This window comes from Tachyglossus aculeatus, chromosome 4 (assembly GCF_015852505.1).
Source record: "Tachyglossus aculeatus isolate mTacAcu1 chromosome 4, mTacAcu1.pri, whole genome shotgun sequence".
Taxonomy (NCBI): domain Eukaryota; kingdom Metazoa; phylum Chordata; class Mammalia; order Monotremata; family Tachyglossidae; genus Tachyglossus; species Tachyglossus aculeatus.
Window position 1 is genome coordinate 136,920,002 of NC_052069.1, and position 21,168 is coordinate 136,941,169.

The 21,168-nt window shown below is 51.6% G+C and overlaps 1 protein-coding gene across 1 annotated transcript in view; it reads left to right on the forward strand.

Annotated features, from left to right (window-relative positions):
* Nucleotides 1-15,541, forward strand: part of LOC119927029 (cytochrome P450 26B1) — a 34,474-nt gene extending 18,933 nt beyond the window's left edge. Inside the window, exons 3-6 of the mRNA XM_038745565.1 lie at nucleotides 145-420; nucleotides 8,876-9,031; nucleotides 10,951-11,232; nucleotides 13,941-15,541. Coding sequence (XP_038601493.1) covers nucleotides 145-420; nucleotides 8,876-9,031; nucleotides 10,951-11,232; nucleotides 13,941-14,333 — 1,107 coding nt within the window. The 3' untranslated portion in view covers nucleotides 14,334-15,541. The remainder of the gene's footprint in view (nucleotides 1-144; nucleotides 421-8,875; nucleotides 9,032-10,950; nucleotides 11,233-13,940) is intronic.
* Nucleotides 15,542-21,168: the final 5,627 nt, after the last annotated feature.

Sequence of the window (21,168 nt, forward strand, 5' to 3'; positions counted from 1 at the left end):
GCAGGGCCATAGTCAACAGGGGTGCGGGGGGCATGGAAGAAGGGGAGGGGAAAACGGGAGGGACCGGTGAGGCTGTGTCTCTCTCCACCTGGGGGTCACACACAACTCTCTCTCCTCTGGCCCGTCCCCCCGCCCCCCGTCCAGGTCTTCTCCAAGATCTTCAGCCACGAAGCGCTGGCGAGTTACCTCCCGAAGATCCAGCTGGTGATCCAGGACACCCTGAGGGTGTGGGGTGGCACCCCGGAGCCCATCAATGTCTACCAGGAGGCACAGAAGCTGACCTTCCGCATGGCTGTCCGCGTGCTCCTGGGCTTCAGCATCCCTGAGGATGACCTCACCCACCTCTTCCAGGTCTACCAGCAGTTCGTGGAGAATGTCTTCTCCCTGCCCGTGGACCTGCCCTTCAGTGGCTACCGACGGGTAAGTGGGGGCCCCCAAATGTCATATTCTTCCCTCCCAAGCCCCTCCAGCATCGAGCCTGGGCTGAGGAAGGAAGAGTCCACCTATTTGAGTTAGGGGGCTGGCTCCACAGAGGTTCGGCTAGCGGGCGGGAGGGGTGGTAGGTGGTTTCAAGCTGTCCGTGGAAATTCTACTTTCCGATTCCATTAGCTCCCCGCTCCCCCAGGCCGGTCAGAGGAGAAGGAGAAGGTGATGGGGGGCGGGAGTAGTTCATCAAAGTTTTCCTCTAGGAAGCGGGGTGGGGAGAGAAGCAGCATGGCATAGTGGATAGAGCACGGGCTTGGGAGTCAGGAGGTCATGAGTTCTAATCCTTGTCTGCTTGGGCAAGTCGCGTCACTTCTCTGGGCCTCAGTTACCTCATCTGTAAAATAGGGATTGAGACTGTGAGCCCCATGTGAGTGGACCGGATTAATTTGCATCCATCTCAGATGCTTAGAACAGTGCTTGGCACATATTAATCCCTTAACAAGTACCATAATAATTATTATTATTATTGGGAGTGCTCTAAAAAAATCCAGGTGAAGATGTTCCGGGCAAGCAGAGGAAGCCCTAGGCCAGGATATAGTGAGCTTGGGCCTTATCCCAGCCCGACTGTTGTTGTGCTGTGTCATTTACCCTCTCTGAGCCTTGCTTTCTCCACCTGTAAAATAAGGAGAAACTGCCCACCCCTCCCTGCCTCGTGGGGTTATGAAGGTAGAATGAGGTAATAGGAGGGAGGGGGTTGGGGAAGGAGCAGTACAAGGGTATGATTCTAATGATGGTAATGATTATTTATCCCAGCTCAGGGCTTAGAGGCTGAGCAATAGGTGGCTTGGAGTCTACACAGGAATCCCTTCTGCATTTCCCAATTCCCTTCCACCCTTCCCGACACCACCCGCTCCTCCTCTGGTCCGGGTCCTAAGTGCCACTCCACTCCACTCCCGAGTCATGTTATTCTTCCCCCCACCCCTGGCCCTTCCTACAGACTCACTGTCCTGTAGGACCCAGGCCCAGGGGGAGCAGAGTAGAGAGGATAAGTGTCAGGAATTTCTTTGATTTCTGCTGCCTGATTTCCCGTTGGCCAGATTCCTTCCAGTCCCTGGACTGTGGACCTGGCTGGGCTACAGGGAGAAGTGTTGCCTGGGGCTGGGGGGAGTGAGAGAGGTTGTCCCTCTGGAGCTCTTTCTGTTCTCATGGATTCATCCGTCTCCCCACGGACCCCTTTTTCAGAGGGAGAAACTGAGGCCCGGGGAGGAAAAGGCCTGTGTCGAAGGCCACACGGATGAGAGGGAGGATTGGAACTCTACTCCCCATGAGGTTCCAGCCTGTCACTGAACCCCAGGTCCCCAGCCTAGCCCATCAGTCAGTAAACTAGCCCAGGTGGGCAAGTGTTTAAACAATGCCAAGCCTGGAATGGGGGGCGTGGGGTGTGGAGAGGACTTGTATGATTTTTTTAGAGGTGCCCAGGACAGCAAGAAGATGCTCTCTGTGCCCTTAGGGAGTTCGGCAGGAGATCCCTGCTGATCATTTGGGATTTCCAATGGAAATGGAGGATAGGGAGAGACTAAATAATAGAATCCATGGATAATCCCCCAACCTCCAACCCATTTGATACCGTTGACTCTGAGAAGAAAAACTGGCAAAACTGAGGTCATCTTCTTTCCCCTGCTCTGGTAGGAGGGCCAACAGGCTACAGACATTGTCAGAGGGACCAATGGGGAATGGCCATTGCTGGTAGGACTGGTGGGAAATGGCTATTGTCAGAGGAACCAGTGGGAAATGACCATTGTCAGAGGGGCCAGTAGGAAATGGCTATTTTCAGAGGGGTGAGGGACACAGTAAGCGCTCAATAAATATGATTGATAATGATGCCATTTGTCTGCTAAATAGGGTTAGGGCACGGGCCAGGGAGTCACAAGGTTTGCTGCCATTTGTCTGCAGCATAGGGTTAGGGCACGGGCCTGGGAGTCACAAGGTTTGTGCCCTTTGTCTGCTGCATAGGGTTAGGGCACGGGCCTGGGAGTCACAAGGTTTGCTGCCATTTCCCCTTTTAGACTGTGAGCCCACTGTTGGGTACGGACTGTCTCTATCTGTTGCCAACTTGTACGTCCCAAGCGCTTAGTACAGTGCTCTGCACACAGTAAGCGCTCAATAAATACGATTGATAATGATGCCATTTGTCTGCTTCATGGGGTTAGGGCACGGGCCTGGGAGTCACAAGGTCTGCTGCCATTTGTCTGCTGCATAGGGACAGGGCACGGGCCTGGGAGTCACAGGGTTTGCTGCCATTTGTCGTTTTAGACTGTGAGCCCACTGTTGGGTAGGGACTGTCTCTATATGTTGCCAACTTGTACTTCCCAAGCGCTTAGTACAGTGCTCTGCACACAGTAAGTGCTCAATAAATACGATTGATAATGATGCCATTTGTCTGCTGCATAGGGTTAGGGCAGGGGCCTGGGAGTCACAAGGTTTGCTGCCATTTGTCTGCTGCATAGGGACAGGGCACGGGCCTGGGAGTCACAAGGTTTGCTGCCATTTGTCCTTTTAGACTGTGAACCCACTGTTGGGTAGGGACTGTCTCTATATGTTGCCAACTTGTATTTCCCAAGCGCTTAGTACAGTGCTCTGCACACAGTAAGCACTCAATAAATACGATTGATAATGATGACATTGTCTGCTGCATGGGGTTAGGGCAGGGGCCTGGGAGTCACAAGGTTTGCTGCCATTTGTCTGCTGCATAGGGACAGGGCACGGGCCTGGGAGTCACAAGGTTTGCTGCCATTTGTCCTTTTAGACTGTGAGCCCACTGTTGGGTAGGGACTGTCTCTATATGTTGTCAACTTGTACTTCCCAAGCGCTTAGTACAGTGCTCTGCACACAGTAAGCGCTCAATAAATACGATTGATAATGATGCCATTTGTCTGCTGCATGGGGTTAGGGCACGGGCCTGGGAGTCACAAGGTTTGCTGCCATTTGTCTGCTGCCTAGGGTTAGGGCACTGGCCTGGGAGTCACAAGGTTTGCTGCCATTTGTCCTTTTAGACTGTGAGCCCACTGTTGGGTAGGGACTGTCTCTATATGTTGCCAACTTGTACTTCCCAAGCGCTTAGTACAGTGTTCTGCACACAGTAAGCGCTCAATAAATACGATTGATAATGATGCCATTCGTCTGCTGCATGGGGTTAGGGCACGGGCCTGGGAGTCACAAGGTTTGCTGCCATTTGTCTGCTGCATAGGATTCGGGCACGGGCCTGGGAGTAAAAGGTTTGCTGCCATTTGTCTGCTGCATAGGGTTAGGGCACGGGCCTGAGAGTCAAAAGGTTTGCTGCCATTTCCCCTTTTAGACTGTGAGCCCACTGTTGGGTAGGGACTGTCTCTATACGTTGCCAAGTTGTACTTCCCAAGCGCTTAGTACAGTGCTCTGCACACAGTAAGCGCTCAATAAATACAATTGATAATGATGCCATTTGTCTGCTGCATGGGGTTAGGGCAGGGGCCTGGGAGTCACAAGGTTTGCTGCCATTTGTCTGCTGCATAGGGACAGGGCACGGGCCTGGGAGTCACAAGGTTTGCTGCCATTTGTCCTTTTAGACTGTGAGCCCACTGTTGGGTAGGGACTGTTTCTATAGGTTGCCAACTTGTACTTCCCAAGCGCTTAGTACAGTGCTCTGCACACAGTAAGCGCTCAATAAATACGATTGATAATGATGCCATTTGTCTGCTGCATGGGGTTAGGGCACGGGCCTGGGAGTCACAAGGTTTGCTGCCATTTGTCTGCTGCATAGGGACAGGGCACGGGCCTGGGAGTCGCAAGGTTTGCTGCCATTTGTCCTTTTAGACTGTGAGCCCACTGTTGGGTAGGGACTGTCTCTATATATTGCCAACTTGTACTTCCCAAGCGCTTAGTACAGTGCTCTGCACACAGTAAGCGCTCAATAAATACGATTGATAATGATGCCATTTGTCTGCTGCATAGGGTTAGGGCAGGGGCCTGGGAGTCACAAGGTATGCTGCCATTTGTCTGCTGCAAAGGGACAGGGCACGGGCCTGGGAGTCACAAGGTTTGCTGCCATTTGTCCTTTTAGACTGTGAGCCCACTGTTGGGTAGGGACTGTCTCTATATGTTGCCAACTTGTATTTCCCAAGCGCTTAGTACAGTGCTCTGCACACAGTAAGCGCTCAATAAATACGATTGATAATGATGCCATTTGTCTGCTGCATGGGGTTAGGGCAGGGGCCTGGGAGTCACAAGGTTTGCTGCCGTTTGTCTGCTGCATAGGGTTAGGGCAGGGGCCTGGGAGTCACAAGGTTTGCTGCCATTTGTCCTTTTAGACTGTGAACCCACTGTTGGGTAGGGACTGTCTCTATATGTTGCCAAGTTGTACTTCCCAAGCGCTTAGTACAGTGCTCTGCACACAGTAAGCGCTCAATAAATACGATTGATAATGATGCCATTTGTCTGCTGCATGGGGTTAGGGCACGGGCCTGGGAGTCACAAGGTTTGCTGCCATTTGTCTGCTGCATAGGGTTAGGGCAGGGGCCTGGGAGTCACAAGGTTTGCTGCCATTTGTCCTTTTAGACTGTGAACCCACTGTTGGGTAGGGACTGTCTCTATATGTTGCCAACTTGTACTTCCCAAGCGCTTAGTACAGTGCTCTGCACACAGTAAGCGCTCAATAAATACGATTGATAATGATGCCATTTGTCTGCTGCATGGGGTTAGGGCACGGGCCTGGGAGTCACAAGGTTTGCTGCCATTTGTCTGCTGCATAGGGACAGGGCAGGGGCCTGGGAGTCACAGGGTTTGCTGCCATTTGTCCTTTTAGACTGTGAGCCCACTGTTGGGTAGGGACTGTCTCTATATGTTGCCAACTTGTACTTCCCAAGCGCTTAGTACAGTGCTCTGCACACAGTAAGCGCTCAATAAATACGATTGATAATGATACCATTTGTCTGCTGCATGGGGTTAGGGCAGGGGCCTGGGAGTCACAAGGTTTGCTGCCATATGTCTGCTGCATAGGGTTAGGGCACGGGCCTGGGAGTCACAAGGTTTGCTGCCATTTGTCTGCTGCATAGGATTCGGGCACGGGCCTGGGAGTAAAAGGTTTGCTGCCATTTGTCTGCTGCATAGGGTTAGGGCACGGGCCTGAGAGTCAAAAGGTTTGCTGCCATTTCCCCTTTTAGACTGTGAGCCCACTGTTGGGTAGGGACTGTCTCTATACGTTGCCAAGTTGTACTTCCCAAGCGCTTAGTACAGTGCTCTGCACACAGTAAGCGCTCAATAAATACAATTGATAATGATGCCATTTGTCTGCTGCATGGGGTTAGGGCAGGGGCCTGGGAGTCACAAGGTTTGCTGCCATTTGTCTGCTGCATAGGGACAGGGCACGGGCCTGGGAGTCACAAGGTGTGCTGCCATTTGTCCTTTTAGACTGTGAGCCCACTGTTGGGTAGGGACTGTTTCTATAGGTTGCCAACTTGTACTTCCCAAGCGCTTAGTACAGTGCTCTGCACACAGTAAGCGCTCAATAAATACGATTGATAATGATGCCATTTGTCTGCTGCATGGGGTTAGGGCACGGGCCTGGGAGTCACAAGGTTTGCTGCCATTTGTCTGCTGCATAGGGACAGGGCACGGGCCTGGGAGTCGCAAGGTTTGCTGCCATTTGTCCTTTTAGACTGTGAGCCCACTGTTGGGTAGGGACTGTCTCTATATGTTGCCAACTTGTACTTCCCAAGCGCTTAGTACAGTGCTCTGCACACAGTAAGCGCTCAATAAATACGATTGATAATGATGCCATTTGTCTGCTGCATAGGGTTAGGGCAGGGGCCTGGGAGTCACAAGGTTTGCTGCCATTTGTCTGCTGCAAAGGGACAGGGCACGGGCCTGGGAGTCACAAGGTTTGCTGCCATTTGTCCTTTTAGACTGTGAGCCCACTGTTGGGTAGGGACTGTCTCTATATGTTGCCAACTTGTATTTCCCAAGCGCTTAGTACAGTGCTCTGCACACAGTAAGCGCTCAATAAATACGATTGATAATGATGCCATTTGTCTGCTGCATGGGGTTAGGGCAGGGGCCTGGGAGTCACAAGGTTTGCTGCCGTTTGTCTGCTGCATAGGGTTAGGGCAGGGGCCTGGGAGTCACAAGGTTTGCTGCCATTTGTCCTTTTAGACTGTGAACCCACTGTTGGGTAGGGACTGTCTCTATATGTTGCCAAGTTGTACTTCCCAAGCGCTTAGTACAGTGCTCTGCACACAGTAAGCGCTCAATAAATACGATTGATAATGATGCCATTTGTCTGCTGCATGGGGTTAGGGCACGGGCCTGGGAGTCACAAGGTTTGCTGCCATTTGTCTGCTGCATAGGGTTAGGGCAGGGGCCTGGGAGTCACAAGGTTTGCTGCCATTTGTCCTTTTAGACTGTGAACCCACTGTTGGGTAGGGACTGTCTCTATATGTTGCCAACTTGTACTTCCCAAGCGCTTAGTACAGTGCTCTGCACACAGTAAGCGCTCAATAAATACGATTGATAATGATGCCATTTGTCTGCTGCATGGGGTTAGGGCACGGGCCTGGGAGTCACAAGGTTTGCTGCCATTTGTCTGCTGCATAGGGACAGGGCAGGGGCCTGGGAGTCACAGGGTTTGCTGCCATTTGTCCTTTTAGACTGTGAGCCCACTGTTGGGTAGGGACTGTCTCTATATGTTGCCAACTTGTACTTCCCAAGCGCTTAGTACAGTGCTCTGCACACAGTAAGCGCTCAATAAATACGATTGATAATGATACCATTTGTCTGCTGCATGGGGTTAGGGCAGGGGCCTGGGAGTCACAAGGTTTGCTGCCATATGTCTGCTGCATAGGGTTAGGGCACGGGCCTGGGAGTCACAAGGTTTGCTGCCATTTGTCCTTTTAGACTGTGAACCCACTGTTGGGTAGGGACTGTCTCTATATGTTGCCAAGTTGTACTTCCCAAGCGCTTTGTACAGTGCTCTGCACACAGTAAGTGCTCAATAAATACGATTGATAATGATGCCATTTGTCTGCTGCATGGGGTTAGGGCACGGGCCTGGGAGTCACAAGGTTTGCTGCCATTTGTCTGCTGCATAGGGTTAGGGCAGGGGCCTGGGAGTCACAAGGTTTGCTGCCATTTGTCCTTTTAGACTGTGAACCCACTGTTGGGTAGGGACTGTCTCTATATGTTGCCAACTTGTACTTCCCAAGCGCTTAGTACAGTGCTCTGCACACAGTAAGCGCTCAATAAATACGATTGATAATGATGCCATTTGTCTGCTGCATGGGGTTAGGGCACGGGCCTGGGAGTCACAAGGTTTGCTGCCATTTGTCTGCTGCATAGGGACAGGGCAGGGGCCTGGGAGTCACAGGGTTTGCTGCCATTTGTCTTTTTAGACTGTGAGCCCACTGTTGGGTAGGGACTGTCTCTATATGTTGCCAACTTGTACTTCCCAAGCGCTTAGTACAGTGCTCTGCACACAGTAAGCGCTCAATAAATACGATTGATAATGATACCATTTGTCTGCTGCATGGGGTTAGGGCAGGGGCCTGGGAGTCACAAGGTTTGCTGCCATATGTCTGCTGCATAGGGACAGGGCATGGGCCTGGGAGTCACAAGTGTTGCTGCCATTTGTCCTTTTAGACTGTGAGCCCACTGTTGGGTAGGGACTGTCTCTATATGTTGCCAACTTGTACTTCCCAAGCGCTTAGTACAGTGCTCTGCACACAGTAAGCGCTCAATAAATACGATTGATAATGATGACATTTGTCTGCTGCATGGGGTTAGGGCAGGGGCCTGGGAGTCACAAAGTTTGTCTGCTGCATAGGGTTAGGGCACGGGCCTGAGAGTCAAAAGGTTTGCTGCCATTTCCCCTTTTAGACTGTGAGCCCACTGTTGGGTAGGGACTGTCTCTATACGTTGCCAAGTTGTACTTCCCAAGCGCTTAGTACAGTGCTCTGCACACAGTAAGCGCTCAATAAATACGATTGATAATGATGCCATTTGTCTGCTGCATAGGGTTAGGGCAGGGGCCTGGGAGTCACAAAGTTTGCTGCCATTTCCCCTTTTAGACTGTTAGCCCACTGTTAGGTAGGGACTGTCTCTATATGTTGCCAACTTGTACTTCCCAAGCGCTTAGTACAGTGCTCTGCACACAGTAAGTGCTCAATAAATAAGATTGATAATTTATAGTGATAAAGCAAAGGGCCCGGCTAATCCTGCATTAGCAGGGATATTTCCTCCGGGAAAATCAAACAGAACCTGAAAGGGAACTTGAATCAGTCCAGTCCGTTGGCCTCATTAGAGCGAGGTCCGGACTAGTGGGTGGTGGCGGGGTGGGTGTGGGTGGCCCAGGGGCCGACGGGGGCCAACCAGTCCAGAAGAGGTGGCTACAGGAAGAGAGCCAAGGGTTTCTCTTGCCCCTCAGGGGATCCAGGCCCGTGAGAAGCTGCAGAAGGGGTTGGAGAAGGCCATCCGCGAGAAACTGCAAAATAGCCCGGACAAAGACTACTCAGATGCCCTGGACATCCTGATCGAGAGCAGCAAGGAGCACGGCAGGGAGATGTCCATGCAGGAGCTGAAGGTACACAGCTCGTGGGCTCCGAACCCTAGGCCCTGAGTTCGAGAGGGTCTCTTGGACTCTGTGAGTGGCTCTGCAATTGTGCGTCTGGGACTGTGTGAAACTCTAGAACCATCTTCAGACTGTGTGACTGTGGGACTCTGTGGCCGGGCGAGGATATGTGTGACTTCGTCACTGACTTTGTGATTACATCGGCTTGTGAGCAACTTGGTGACTGTAGGTAGCTAGGGCTGTGTAGGTGTGCATTGGTATCTGTAGGACTGTGTGAGCGGGTTTGTGATTGTATGAGTGTCTATACAACTGTGGATCTCTTGGAAGATGTGATGGTGGGTCTCTGGGGCTGTGTTTGTGTCTACTGGACTGAGTGAGAGGGTTTGTGGTTGTAAGGGTGACTTTACAGCCATATATCTTTTGGAAGATGTAATGGTGGGTCTCTGGGGCTGGGGACTGCCCTGATGACTCTGTGAGTGGCTTTGTGATTGTTGGTCTGGGACTTTGTGAAACTCTATGACTGTCTTCTGATGGAGAGTATAGGTCTCTGTGCCTGGGTGAGTGTATATGTGACTTTGTGACTGTGTGGGAGACGGTGACTGTGGGTATCTGGGGCTGCATGAATATGTGTGTGTGTGTGTGTGTGTGTGTGTGTGTGTGTGTGTGTGTGTGTGTGTGTGTGTGTGTGTGATTTTACAGCCATACATCTCTTGGAAGATGTAATGGTGGGTCTCTGGGGCTGGGGACAGCCCTGATGACTAGTTCTCTTCGACTCTGTGCATGGCTTTGTGATTGTGGGTCTGGGACTGTGTGAAACTCTATGACTGTCTTTGGACGGTGTGATTATGGGTCTCTGTGGCCGGGTGAGTTTTTGCATGACTTTGTGATTGTGTTGGCGTTTGGGTGACTTGGTGACTGTGGGTATCTGAGGCTGCATGAATGTGTGTGTGTGTGTGTGTGTGTGTGTGTGTTTGTGTGTGTGTATGTGACGTTGGGCTTGGGAAAGGGCACTGAACTCAAATCTGGTCTTGTCCTGCTGATGCCCTGCGTCCCGCCCCCATGAGGCCCCACCCCAGAGTCCTATGTGGTCATCCCCCTGCACCTGTCCCAATCGGGCCCCCGCCCAGAGCCCCACGTGGTCATTCTCCTGTGCCCAGCCATAGAGAAGCAGCATGGCACTGTGGGTAAAGTCCGGGCCTGGGAGTCATGAGTTCGAATCCCAGCTCTGCCACTCGCCTGCTGTGTGACCTTGGGCAAGTCACTTCACTTCTCTGGCCCTCAGTTCCCTCCTGTGTAAAATGGGAATTGAGACGGTGAGCCCCACCTGGGACAGGGACTGTGTCCAACGTGATTTGCTCATATCCACCCCAGCGCTTAATACAATGCCTGGCATAGAGTAAGCGCTTAGAGAAGCAGTGTGGCTCAGTGGAAAGAGCACGGGCTTTGGAGTCAGAGGTCATGGGTTCAAATCCCTGCTCCACCAACTGTCAGCTGTGTGACTTTGGGCAAGTCACTTAACTTCTCTGTGCTTCAGTTCCCTCATCTGTAAAATGGGGATTAAGACTGTGAGCCCCCCGTGGGGCAACCTGATCACCTTATAACCTCCCCAGCGCTTAGAACAGTGGTTTGCACATAGTAAGCGCTTAACAAATGCCATTATTATTATTATTATTATTCAGTTCTCTGTGCCTCAGTTCCCTCATCTGTAAAATGGGGGTTAAGACTGTGAGCCCCCCGTGGGACAACCTTATCACCTTGTAACCTCCCCAGTGCTTAGAACAGCGCTTTGCACATAGTAAGCGCTGAATAAAAAATGCCATCATTAACAAATGGCATAATTATTATGATGAAGGAGCCCCCGCCCAGAGCCCCTTGCGGTCGGCCTCAGGGAATCCCGGCTCAGAGCGCCCCCCCCACTTCCTGTCCCCCAGGACGGCACCCTGGAGCTGATCTTCGCCGCCTACGCCACTACGGCCAGTGCCAGTACGTCGCTGATCATGCAGCTGCTGAAGCACCCGGCGGTCCTGGAGAAGGTGCGGGAGGAGCTGCGGGCTCACGGTATCCTGCACAACGGCTGCCTGTGCGAGGGCTCCCTGCACCTCGACACCGTCGGAGGCCTGCACTACCTGGACTGCGTCATCAAGGAGGTCATGCGGCTCTTCACGCCCATCTCCGGGGGCTATCGCACCGTGCTGCAGACCTTCGAGCTGGACGTGAGTGAGCCCCTCCCCGCCCCCGGGCCTGCCTGATCATCACGGGCTAGCCGGGATCCAGCTGGCTGGGCTTAGACCGCGGGCAGTGAGGGCTGAAGCCCCTTCGCTTTAGGCCCGAGTGGAGCCTGGGGATTCCAGGGTTCATTCATTCATTCAATCGTATTTATTGAGCGCTTACTGTGTGCAGAGCATTGTACTAAGCGCTTGGGAAGTACAAGTTGGCGGTCCCTACCCAACAACGGGCTCACAGTCTAGAAGGGGGAGACAGACAACAAAGCAAAACATGTGGTCAGGTGTCAAGTCATCAGAATAAATAGAAGTAAAGCTAGATGCACATCACTGACAAAATAAATAGAATAGTACATATGTACGAGTAAAATAAATACAGTAATAAATCTGTATAAACATAATAATAATAATGGCATTTATTAAGCACTTACTATGTGCAAAGCACTGTTCTAAGTGCCAGGGAGGATACAAGGTGATCAGGTTGTCCCATGTGGGGCTCACAACCATAATCCCCATTTTACAGATGAGGTAACTGAGGCCCAGAGAAGTTAAGTGACTTGCCCAAAGTCACACGGATGACAAGTGGTGGAGCTGGGATTTGAACCCATGACCTCTGACTCCAAAGTCCAGGCTCTTTCCACTGAGCCACGCTGCTTCCCCATTCATTCATTCAATCATATTTATTGAGCACTTACTGTGTGCAGAGCACTGTACTAAGCGCTTGGATGCACTCTGACACCACATACCGCGACCTAATTGCACACACTCATACTGTGTCCAACTGAATTGCACACACACACCCCAAGACCATGTGGCCACCCGTTGATTGGGACCACTCAGTGGGGGTCTGCTGTGGTCCCCAGGCCTCTGTGACTCTAGTGGTCTTCCCTCTTCTCTTCTGCCCCCTTTCCCATCCCCACAGCCCAGCACGTGTCTCAGTCCCCACTCAACTCCCCCATCTCATCAGTCCCCGACTCTCACTGCTCCTTGTTAGGGGGCTGTCCCAGGCCAGAAGGGGTGAGTTTGGGGAATCAGGACAGAGTGGGGTGGGGTGGGGTGGGTTGAAGGGGTGCTGGCCAGGGCTTAGGGTGACGGGATGGGGTGGGGCAAGGCAGTGACTCAGGCCGTGGGGTAGGAATTTAGCCTGAGAGAGTGGGGGCCAGATGCTTGGCAGTCAGGGCAGATCCCTGAAGCTCCCAGATCTGCGTCGGATGCTGCGTGGAGAATTAGGTAATAATAATAATAATAATAATGGCACTTACTAAGTGCTTACTATATGCAAAGCACAGTTCTAAGCGCTGGGGAGGTTATAAGGTGATCAGTTTGTCCCACGGGGGGCTCACAGTCTTGATCCCCATTTTACAGATGAGGTAACTGAGGCACAGAGAAGTTAAGTGACTTGCCCAAAGTCACACAGCCGACAAGTGGCAGAGCCAGGATTTGAACCCATGAACAGCCCGGGCTGTTTCCACTGAGCCACGTTGCTTCTCTAGAGAAGATGGGGCTGGGGCCTTCTCCCTGAAAGCCTCCTCCGGGCCCAAGGTGTGTGTGTGCGCACACACACACACACGTAGGGGAATGCTTGTGTGTGGGCACACACACATGTAGCAAGTCCAAGTTTGCATATGTGCAAGCTCTATGTGTATGTGCCCCAGGGGAAAGGGAAGGAGGTGGATGTCACTGTCTTCGAGACTGTAAGCCTACTGTGGGCAGTGTAGTGTGGATAGAGCATGGGCCTGGGAATCAGAAGGTCATGGATTTTAATCCCAGCTCCACTGCTTGGCTGTTGTATGACCTTGGGGAAGTCACTAAACTTCCCTGAGCCTCAGTTACCTCATCTGTAAAATAGAGATTGAGACCGTGAGCCCCACATGAGACAAGGACTATGTCCAACCTGATTTCCACCCCAGCTCTTAGTACAGTGCCTGGCACATAGCAAAAATGCAATTATTATTATTATTATATTGTGCTCTCCCCAGCACTTAGTACAGTGCTCTTTAAGCACTCAATAAATACGATTGAATGAATGAATGAGTGAACTGCCAAGGCAGTGGACGGGATCAGCCCTGTGTGACTCTAAGGGAGGGACCCAATCCTTGGCACTGAAGGGACCAAGGCCTAGTGGCTAGAACATGGGACTGGGAGTCAGAAGGCCACGGGTTCCAATCGAGGCTCCGCCGCTGGTCTTCTGTGTGACCTTGAGCAAGTCACTTTACATCTCTGCGCCTCAGTTACCTCATCTGCAAAATGGGCATCAAGACTGGGAACATCCATTCGGGACAGGGGCTTGTGTCCAACCCGAATTGCTTGAATCTATCCCTGTGCTTAGTACAGTGACTGGCACATAGTAAGCGCTTAACAAATACCATCATTATTATTATTATTATTACTATTAAGTGCCAACACGTCCCCATTCAGCTTCCCCCCCCCATGCCCCCATAACACCTTCACAGCATGCCTGGGACATGTGCTCATCCCCACTGGGGCTCAGACAGGCCTAGAAGCTCTCCAGAGTTTATGCAGTGGGTCTCCCTCCTCCCAGGCCCCTGGGCTCCTGGGACCAGGACAGCCAAGCTCGGGGGCACAGGGGGATGCTAGAGGAAGGGAGGCTTGGGCTGGGTCCCCCTCGGGAGGGGTCACTGGGGGGCTGCGGCCTGCCACTCACCCTGTCCTCTCCCTTTACTCCTCTTCGACATTAGGGCTTCCAGATCCCGAAGGGCTGGAGCGTCATGTACAGCATCCGGGACACCCACGACACGGCGCCCGTGTTCCAGGACGGCGACCTGTTTGACCCCGACCGCTTCAGCCAGCCCCGCAGCGAGGACCGGGATGGCCGTTTCCACTATCTCCCCTTCGGCGGGGGCGTCCGGGCCTGCCTCGGCAAGCACCTGGCCAAGCTGTTCCTCAAGGTCCTGGCCGTGGAGCTGGCCAGCACTAGCCGCTTTGAGCTGGCCACCCGGACTTTCCCGCGCCTCACCCTGGTCCCCGTGCTGCACCCGGTAGATGGACTGAGTGTCCGGTTTTGCGGGCTGGACTCCAATCAGAACGAGATTCTGACCGAGACAGAGGCCATGCTGGGAACCACCGTGTAGTAGCCCGTTCCCTCCTCCTGCCCTACTCCAACCCCTGCCAGGGCTGACCAGGCCCACTTGACCTAGGGGTCTGGGGCGGGCCAAGCCAGTGGTCGGGGTTGCGCTGGACAGGGGGGGGTCCACGCTCTCTTCCCCCCGTGAGCCCCCCGCTCCTCACTGACAGGGGATGCCGAGACTGTGGGGAGCGGGGGGAGGCAGGACCCCCTTGCCTCCTCCTCACCCTTGTGTCACCTCCCCCAGGACCTCCGCTAGCGAAAGGAGGAAGGGGAGGGTGACAGGCGAGGGGAGAGGGGTCCGGAAAGTGGGTAGGTGCAGGAGGAGGGGCCCCCAGGCCACATCTGGCGTGGAACTCCTTGGCCCTTTGACCTCTTACAGTGTTAAATATGTCCACGTGAATAGTGTTTCTGCTTTTTTTAATTCTTTCTTCCTAGTTTTCCGTTTCCGTTTTCCCCTTCTGCCCAGCTTAGGAGAGGAGAGGCAGGCCGTCCCAGCTGACCCACTCCTCTTGGGCCCCCTCTCTCCCATTTCATCCTGTCCACTGACTTCCCCAAACTGGGCATTGAGGCTCTGGAGGGGAGAGAGACCTGTCCCCTTGCCCTCTACCTGGAGGCTGGGGACAGGAGCTCAGAAAAAAATCACTCTGGATAATGTCAGGCAAATGAGCCTCCACAGATTGCTCCACCCTGCATTTGCCCCATCCCCCTTCTAAGAAGTTGGGCCCCATTTCTGCCTCCTCCCCATCCTCCCACCCCATCTCCCAGGAGGGACCTCACTGACCCCCCGAGTTAGGACCTTTGAAGTCGTCTGCTGCTGCTGCTACTCTTCCCTTCATACGCCCCTCTGCCCTCTGGGCCACTGGGGTCCTGGGAAAAGCCCCGTCCACCTTGGCGTCCACCCTGCGCCCTCCTTGGACTCCCCCCGTGTGTGCACTGAACGCTGTCCCAAACTCCTACCCTGTCCAGAGGGGCCCACAACTCCCTCCTGGGGCTTACTCTTAATCAGCCACCTCTCCCTACCACCTTTCCCCCTGACCCGTAGTTATTATCCATCAGGCCTTCCAGGACTGTGAGAGGTCATCCTAGCCATTCCCCTGCCCCCAAGCAGGTCCAGACCACCCAGCGGAGACCCCTCCAGAGGCAGAGACTCCCGCAGCCTCTTTCCATCATCAGTGGTATTTATTGAGCGCTTACTAGGTGCTGAGCAGTTTACTAGGTGCTTGGGAGAGTACAATACAACAGAGTTGGCAGACACATTCCATACTCACAACGAGCTTACAGTTTAGAGGGGGAGGCAGACAGTAGAAATAAAATAAGCCCCAGCGGCTCACCCTCTGCACACTGAGGTTTAACCTAAGTCCCTCTCACTGCATTTAGCCCCCAACCTCAGTTCCTGGTCAGCATGTGTTGGAGGGGGCCCCTCTTCCCTTGATTTCTCCTGGAGGGTGAGTTCCCTTGCAACGCCTCATCCCTGTCTGATCTACCTTGTCTGTCAACTCCAGTGGGAGACTTCTCAGGCTCCCCTGCCTGAGGATGGGAAGGGATGGGCCTTCCAGTCTAACCAGAATCCCTCCTACTGCTTTGGAAGTCCTCAGGGGCCCCACTGCCAAGCCATTCTGTTCCCCTGACCGACTACTCTGGGGCTGGGGAAGGGGAGTGGAATCTCCTCAGAGATGATCCAGGCAGTGGTCAGAAGGCTGCTGGGGGCTGGGTGTGGGGTCTGAAGGGCAAGGGTGGGGAGAGGGTGGTGGCCAAGGAATATTGAGCATAGACTCAGGAGGGTCCCCACCCTCCCAGGTGGGGACAGTGTATGGGGAGACAAGGATTGGGAGAAGGGAGATGAGCAGAAATGTTCATCAGCTTCTTGTGCCAAGCAGCTAATAGTACAACACATGCACACACACACACACACACACACACACAAAAACACACACACACACACACACACATATTGAAGACAGGGGCAGGGACAGAGGGAGGAGGAGACACAATCCCTGCCCTTGAGGGGCTGTCAGTCTGATGGGAGAGACAGAAAACACACACACACACACACACAAAAAAAAAAAAAAAACCCACACAGAGTATTGGGGCTGGGGTAGGAGGAGACACAGTCCCTGCCCTTGAGGAGCTGTCAATCTGAAGTGGGAGTCAACACCCGTGTGCACGCATGCACATGTATGTTCACGTACAGACACACAGACATTCACACACGTGTCTCCTGACCCCTCAGTGCAGGGATCTTAAAAGGTCCTTGCTCTCTCAAGCTGGGCTGTGAACTCCTCTAGCAGGGGTGCAGTATCCCTGACCCACTCTGTCTCTGACTCTCCACACCCCACCACTATCCCCACTGGCCGGTCCAGGTCAAGGCCTTTCTCCGTCGCGTTGGAAGACCCACCATCCTTAGATTGCCTGTCTCCCCACCTCAGGCTCCCTTAGGTCCCCACATCCAACACCCAATCTTGGGCCCAGGGTCTTCTTTGAACAACAAGCCCCACTCCTTTCCCCGCTCCTTCCCCATGGCTGGCTGCCTTGGGGATGTTGGGGAGCGGTAGCCACAGCTCCTTTGGGAAGGGAGGACTGATCCGGATGAGGGAGGAAGAAAACCAAACAGAAAGGGGAAGCAGCAGAGATTCCAGTCTAGACTGCCAGCAAAACCATTATCACAAACCCGCCCGGGGGGCCTTAGAGAAAGCAACTGAGGTTTTCCTTCTGTGTGTTTTTTTGTAAAGTTTGTTACCAAAAAGAGGAAGAAAAGCAAAACAGAGTTCCCAAATGGGTGGTTGGCGAGCCGAGATATTAAGATGCATACATCTATCTATTATATTATATATATATATATAAATATATGTGTGTGTATTTTATATAGATATGGATAGATAGGTGATGCTTTTTAATTTACCATTCCTAACTAATATAAGTTGACTAAAAAAAAAAATCAACAAAAAAACCCCCTTCTCCTGCAGTGGATTTGCAGAATAAAGCACTTTGAATGTCAGAATTCTGTTGCTGAAATGTCCTGTCAGAATCCTGATCCCAGCCAAGTTGCTATAATATTATTTTATACACAAAACCATTTTTTTTTTGCAGAAATGTTATAATTTGTTTTTTGTCTGTCTTTATAAACTATTATAAGTACTATTTTTGTTATAATTCAAAATAGATATTTAGTATAAATTTTTTGCTGTTAAATATTTGTTATTTAGTAAAATATGAATTTTTCTTTTATTGTAAACATGGTTCAAAATATTAATATGTTTTATCACGGTTTTTAATATTGAAAAGAAAGCACTTGTGTCTTTTGGTTTGTTCTGAAACTGGTGCCGTGTGCGTGTGTGTGTGTGTGTGTTTGTGTGTATGTGTTTCCTCAGTCATGTGGTTTTTAATATGTATATAATCCGCGTCACATAGTAAAATGAATGTGGTGTATTTTGTGATCTTAAAAATAATCACCGTGGCTATTTTATAGACTTCCATAATAAAAAGAGGTGACTCTCCATAAGCACTGTGCCGGCTTCTTTGTTCTGCTGAGCCCAGCCCCGTCCTCAACGACTCCCAGGACCCAGGTTGGTCCAAAACAACAGTTAGAGTGATCCGGAAAATTTTAGCAGCCAGCAACACAGCGGTTCCCCGAGACAGACATGGCGGCAAACTGAATCCCTTCTGCTTCAAGTGCCACCCAAGCAAGGTGGCTGGTGAGAGTCTCAGTGGACATGGAATCATTTGGGGTGGTCGTGGTGAGGGAGGGAGGGGGGTGCTCACCAAAGAGCTGGCTGGTTTGGGTGGAAGAGAATGAGGAGGAGGAGGATGAAGAAGAGGAGGATGTCTCCTTATTGTTATATTGTACTCTCCCAAGCGCTTAGTACAGGCACGAGCCTGGGAATCAGAAGGTCATGGGCTCTATTCCCAGCTCTGCCACTTGTCTGCTGTGTGACCTTGAGCAAGTCACTTAACTTCCCTGGCCTCAGTTACCTCATCTGCAAAATGGGGATTAGGACAGTGAGCCCCTTGTGGGACATGGAATGTGTCTAACCTGATCTGTCTGTATCCACCCCAGTGCTTAATCCAGTGCCTGGGGCATAGTAGGCACTTAATAAATACCATTATTATTATAATTATTATTATTACAGTGCTGAGCACAAAGTGCTCAATAAATACGATTAAATGAATGAATGAATGAATGCCCTAGCCTTGCTGGTCCATTCAGACAGGAGCCCTTTTCAGACTGACCTGTCCACAAAGCCAGACCAACAGCACCGTGGGTGAGTCCATGTGCCGTCTGGAAGAAGGGACAGAGGGAGGAGGAGACACAGCCCATCCCCTCCAAGTGCTGCCAGTCTGATGGGGGAGATAGCATGCACACACACACACACACACACACACACCTTCGTGGTGGGTGGCCAAGAAGCAAAGGGATTAAATTAGCATCTGTACAAAACAATGGGGCTGGGAGCTGCAGGAATGATTGACACCGGGTAGCTCCAGATGGGAAGACTTTCCCATGAAGGCAAATCCAGAGCCTCCATCCTGATTATTTTTAAGGGGAAACAGGGCCTGGAAGAGGAAGAGTATCGTGGGGCCTGTTGGTTCGGATTTGGCCTGAGTTTGGCCACGACTATCTTTCTATTGACACCTTAGAAGAGGACGGAGAGCCAGACTGTGGGATCTCTCTCTAACTCCTAGGTGGCTGAAATCTCCAGATTCCAGGGATTTTTGCTCTCTCCTAGCAGGCGATTTTCCGCTAGCCCAGGGGTGTGCTCTTTGGGGGCACACTCTTTCCTTCTCCCCTGTTCCCAGAAGGATCTGCCTCTGTGTGGTTCTCTTTCTTACACCAGAGGCACTCCTGTTTGAGAGAGCCAGAGCTCTGGAAGTAGGGTGGTTTAGTGACAAGAGCCCAGGCTTGGGAGTCAGAATATCTGGGTTCTAATCCTGCCTTGTCTACTGTGTAACCTTGGGAAAGCCACTTCACTTCTCTGGGCCTCAGTTTCCTCATTTGTCAAATGGAGTTTAAATATCTGTTTTCTCTCCCCCATAGACTCCAGTGTGGGACAGGGACTGTGTCTGACCTTATTATTTTGTATCTATCCAGAATTTAGGACAGTGCTTGGCACCTGTGAGTGCTTAACAAATTTCACAAGTATATGGGAGAAGCAACATGGCATAGTGGGAAGAGCATGGGTCTGGGAGTAAGAAAACCTGAGTTCTAATCCTGCCTCTGCCAAATGCTTACTGTGTGACCTTGGGCAAGATAGTTAACTTCTTTGTGCCACAGTTTTCCTGTTCTCCCTCCTATTTAGACTGTGAGCCCCAATGTGGCACAGGGACTTTAGCCAATCTAGTGACTTTGTATCTATCCAAGTACTTAGAATAGGGTTTGATACATAGTAAACACTTAAGAGATACAGTAAAGAAATGACTAAGCTCTCATTTCCTCTTCTTCCACCCTTCTGCATCACTCTTGCACTGGGATTTACACCCTTTATTCACCCCTGCCTCAGCCCCACACCACTTATGTGCACGGCTATAATTTACTTATTTATATTAATGTCTGTCTTCCCCTCTAGACTGCAATAAACTCATTATGGACAGGGAATGTGTCTGTTATATTGTAGTCTCCCTAGCACTTAGTATAGTGCTCTGCACATGGTAAGCACTCAGTAATTATGATTGATTGATTGGGGGTGGAACTATGCAAGTGATTGTGTGTGTGTGTGTGGTGTGTGTGTGTGTGTGTGTGTAAAAAAACTCCCTGGCTTTGCTTCCCCTCCTCATTCACCAGCAGGTTTAATTTCAGTCTGTCACCTAGTTAATGGGGAGAAAAGGTCATTTCCTCTTGCCCTTTCCCGGCTGGACGTCTGCTTCCCCTCCCCTCTCCCCTGGCTCTTGTTTACGACCCTCATAGGGCATACACACCCCTCCCCTCCCCCTCCTGCCCCATCCTGGTCTTTAGGGCAGGGGTCCCACTTCAAACAGGCTTAGCCTGACCTGCCCCCCTCCCCTGCCTTCATCCTTTGGGCATATCACCGCTCCCCCCTTCTCCCCGACCTCTCTCTGAGGACTCTCCATCTTTTCCATCAATCAATCGTATTTATTGAGTGCTTACTGTTTGCAGAGCACTGTACTAAGCGTTTGGGAGAGTACACTAGAACAAAGATGGTAGACACATTTCCCAGTCCACCATGAGGTTACAATCTAGAGGGGGAAGTGGATATCCTTGGCTCGGCTCTTAAAGTGGATGGAGCACGGGCCTGGGGGTCAGAAGGACCTGGGTTCTAATCCTGACTTTGCCATGTGTCATCTGTGTGACCTTGGGCAAGTCCCTTCGCGTCTCCATGCCTTAGCTGTAAAACGGGGGTTAAGGGTGTGAGCCCCTTGTGGGACAGGGACTGTGTCCAACCTGATTATCTTGTATCTACCCCAGTGCTTAGAACAGTGCTAGCAGCATGGCTCACTGGAAAGAGCATGGGCTTTGGAGTCAGAGTTCATGGGTTCAAATCCCGGCTCTGCCAGTTGTCAGCTGTGTGACTTTGGGCAAGTCACTTAACTTCTCTGTGCCTCAGTTACCTCATCTGTAAAATGGGGATGAAGACTGTGAGCCCCCCGTGGGACAACCTGATCGCCTTGTAATCTTCCCAGCGCTTAGAACAGTGCTTTGCACATAGTAAGCACTTAATAAATGTCATCATTATTATTATTATTAAGGATCCTTCTGCTGGCTAGAGCTAAGGGATTGACTCTAACCTTGAATAATGCTCTGCAGTAGTCAGCATCTCCTAGTAAGAGACCAGGGTTTAGGAAGCAGCATGGTGTAGTGGATACAGCATGGGCCTGGGAGTCAGGAG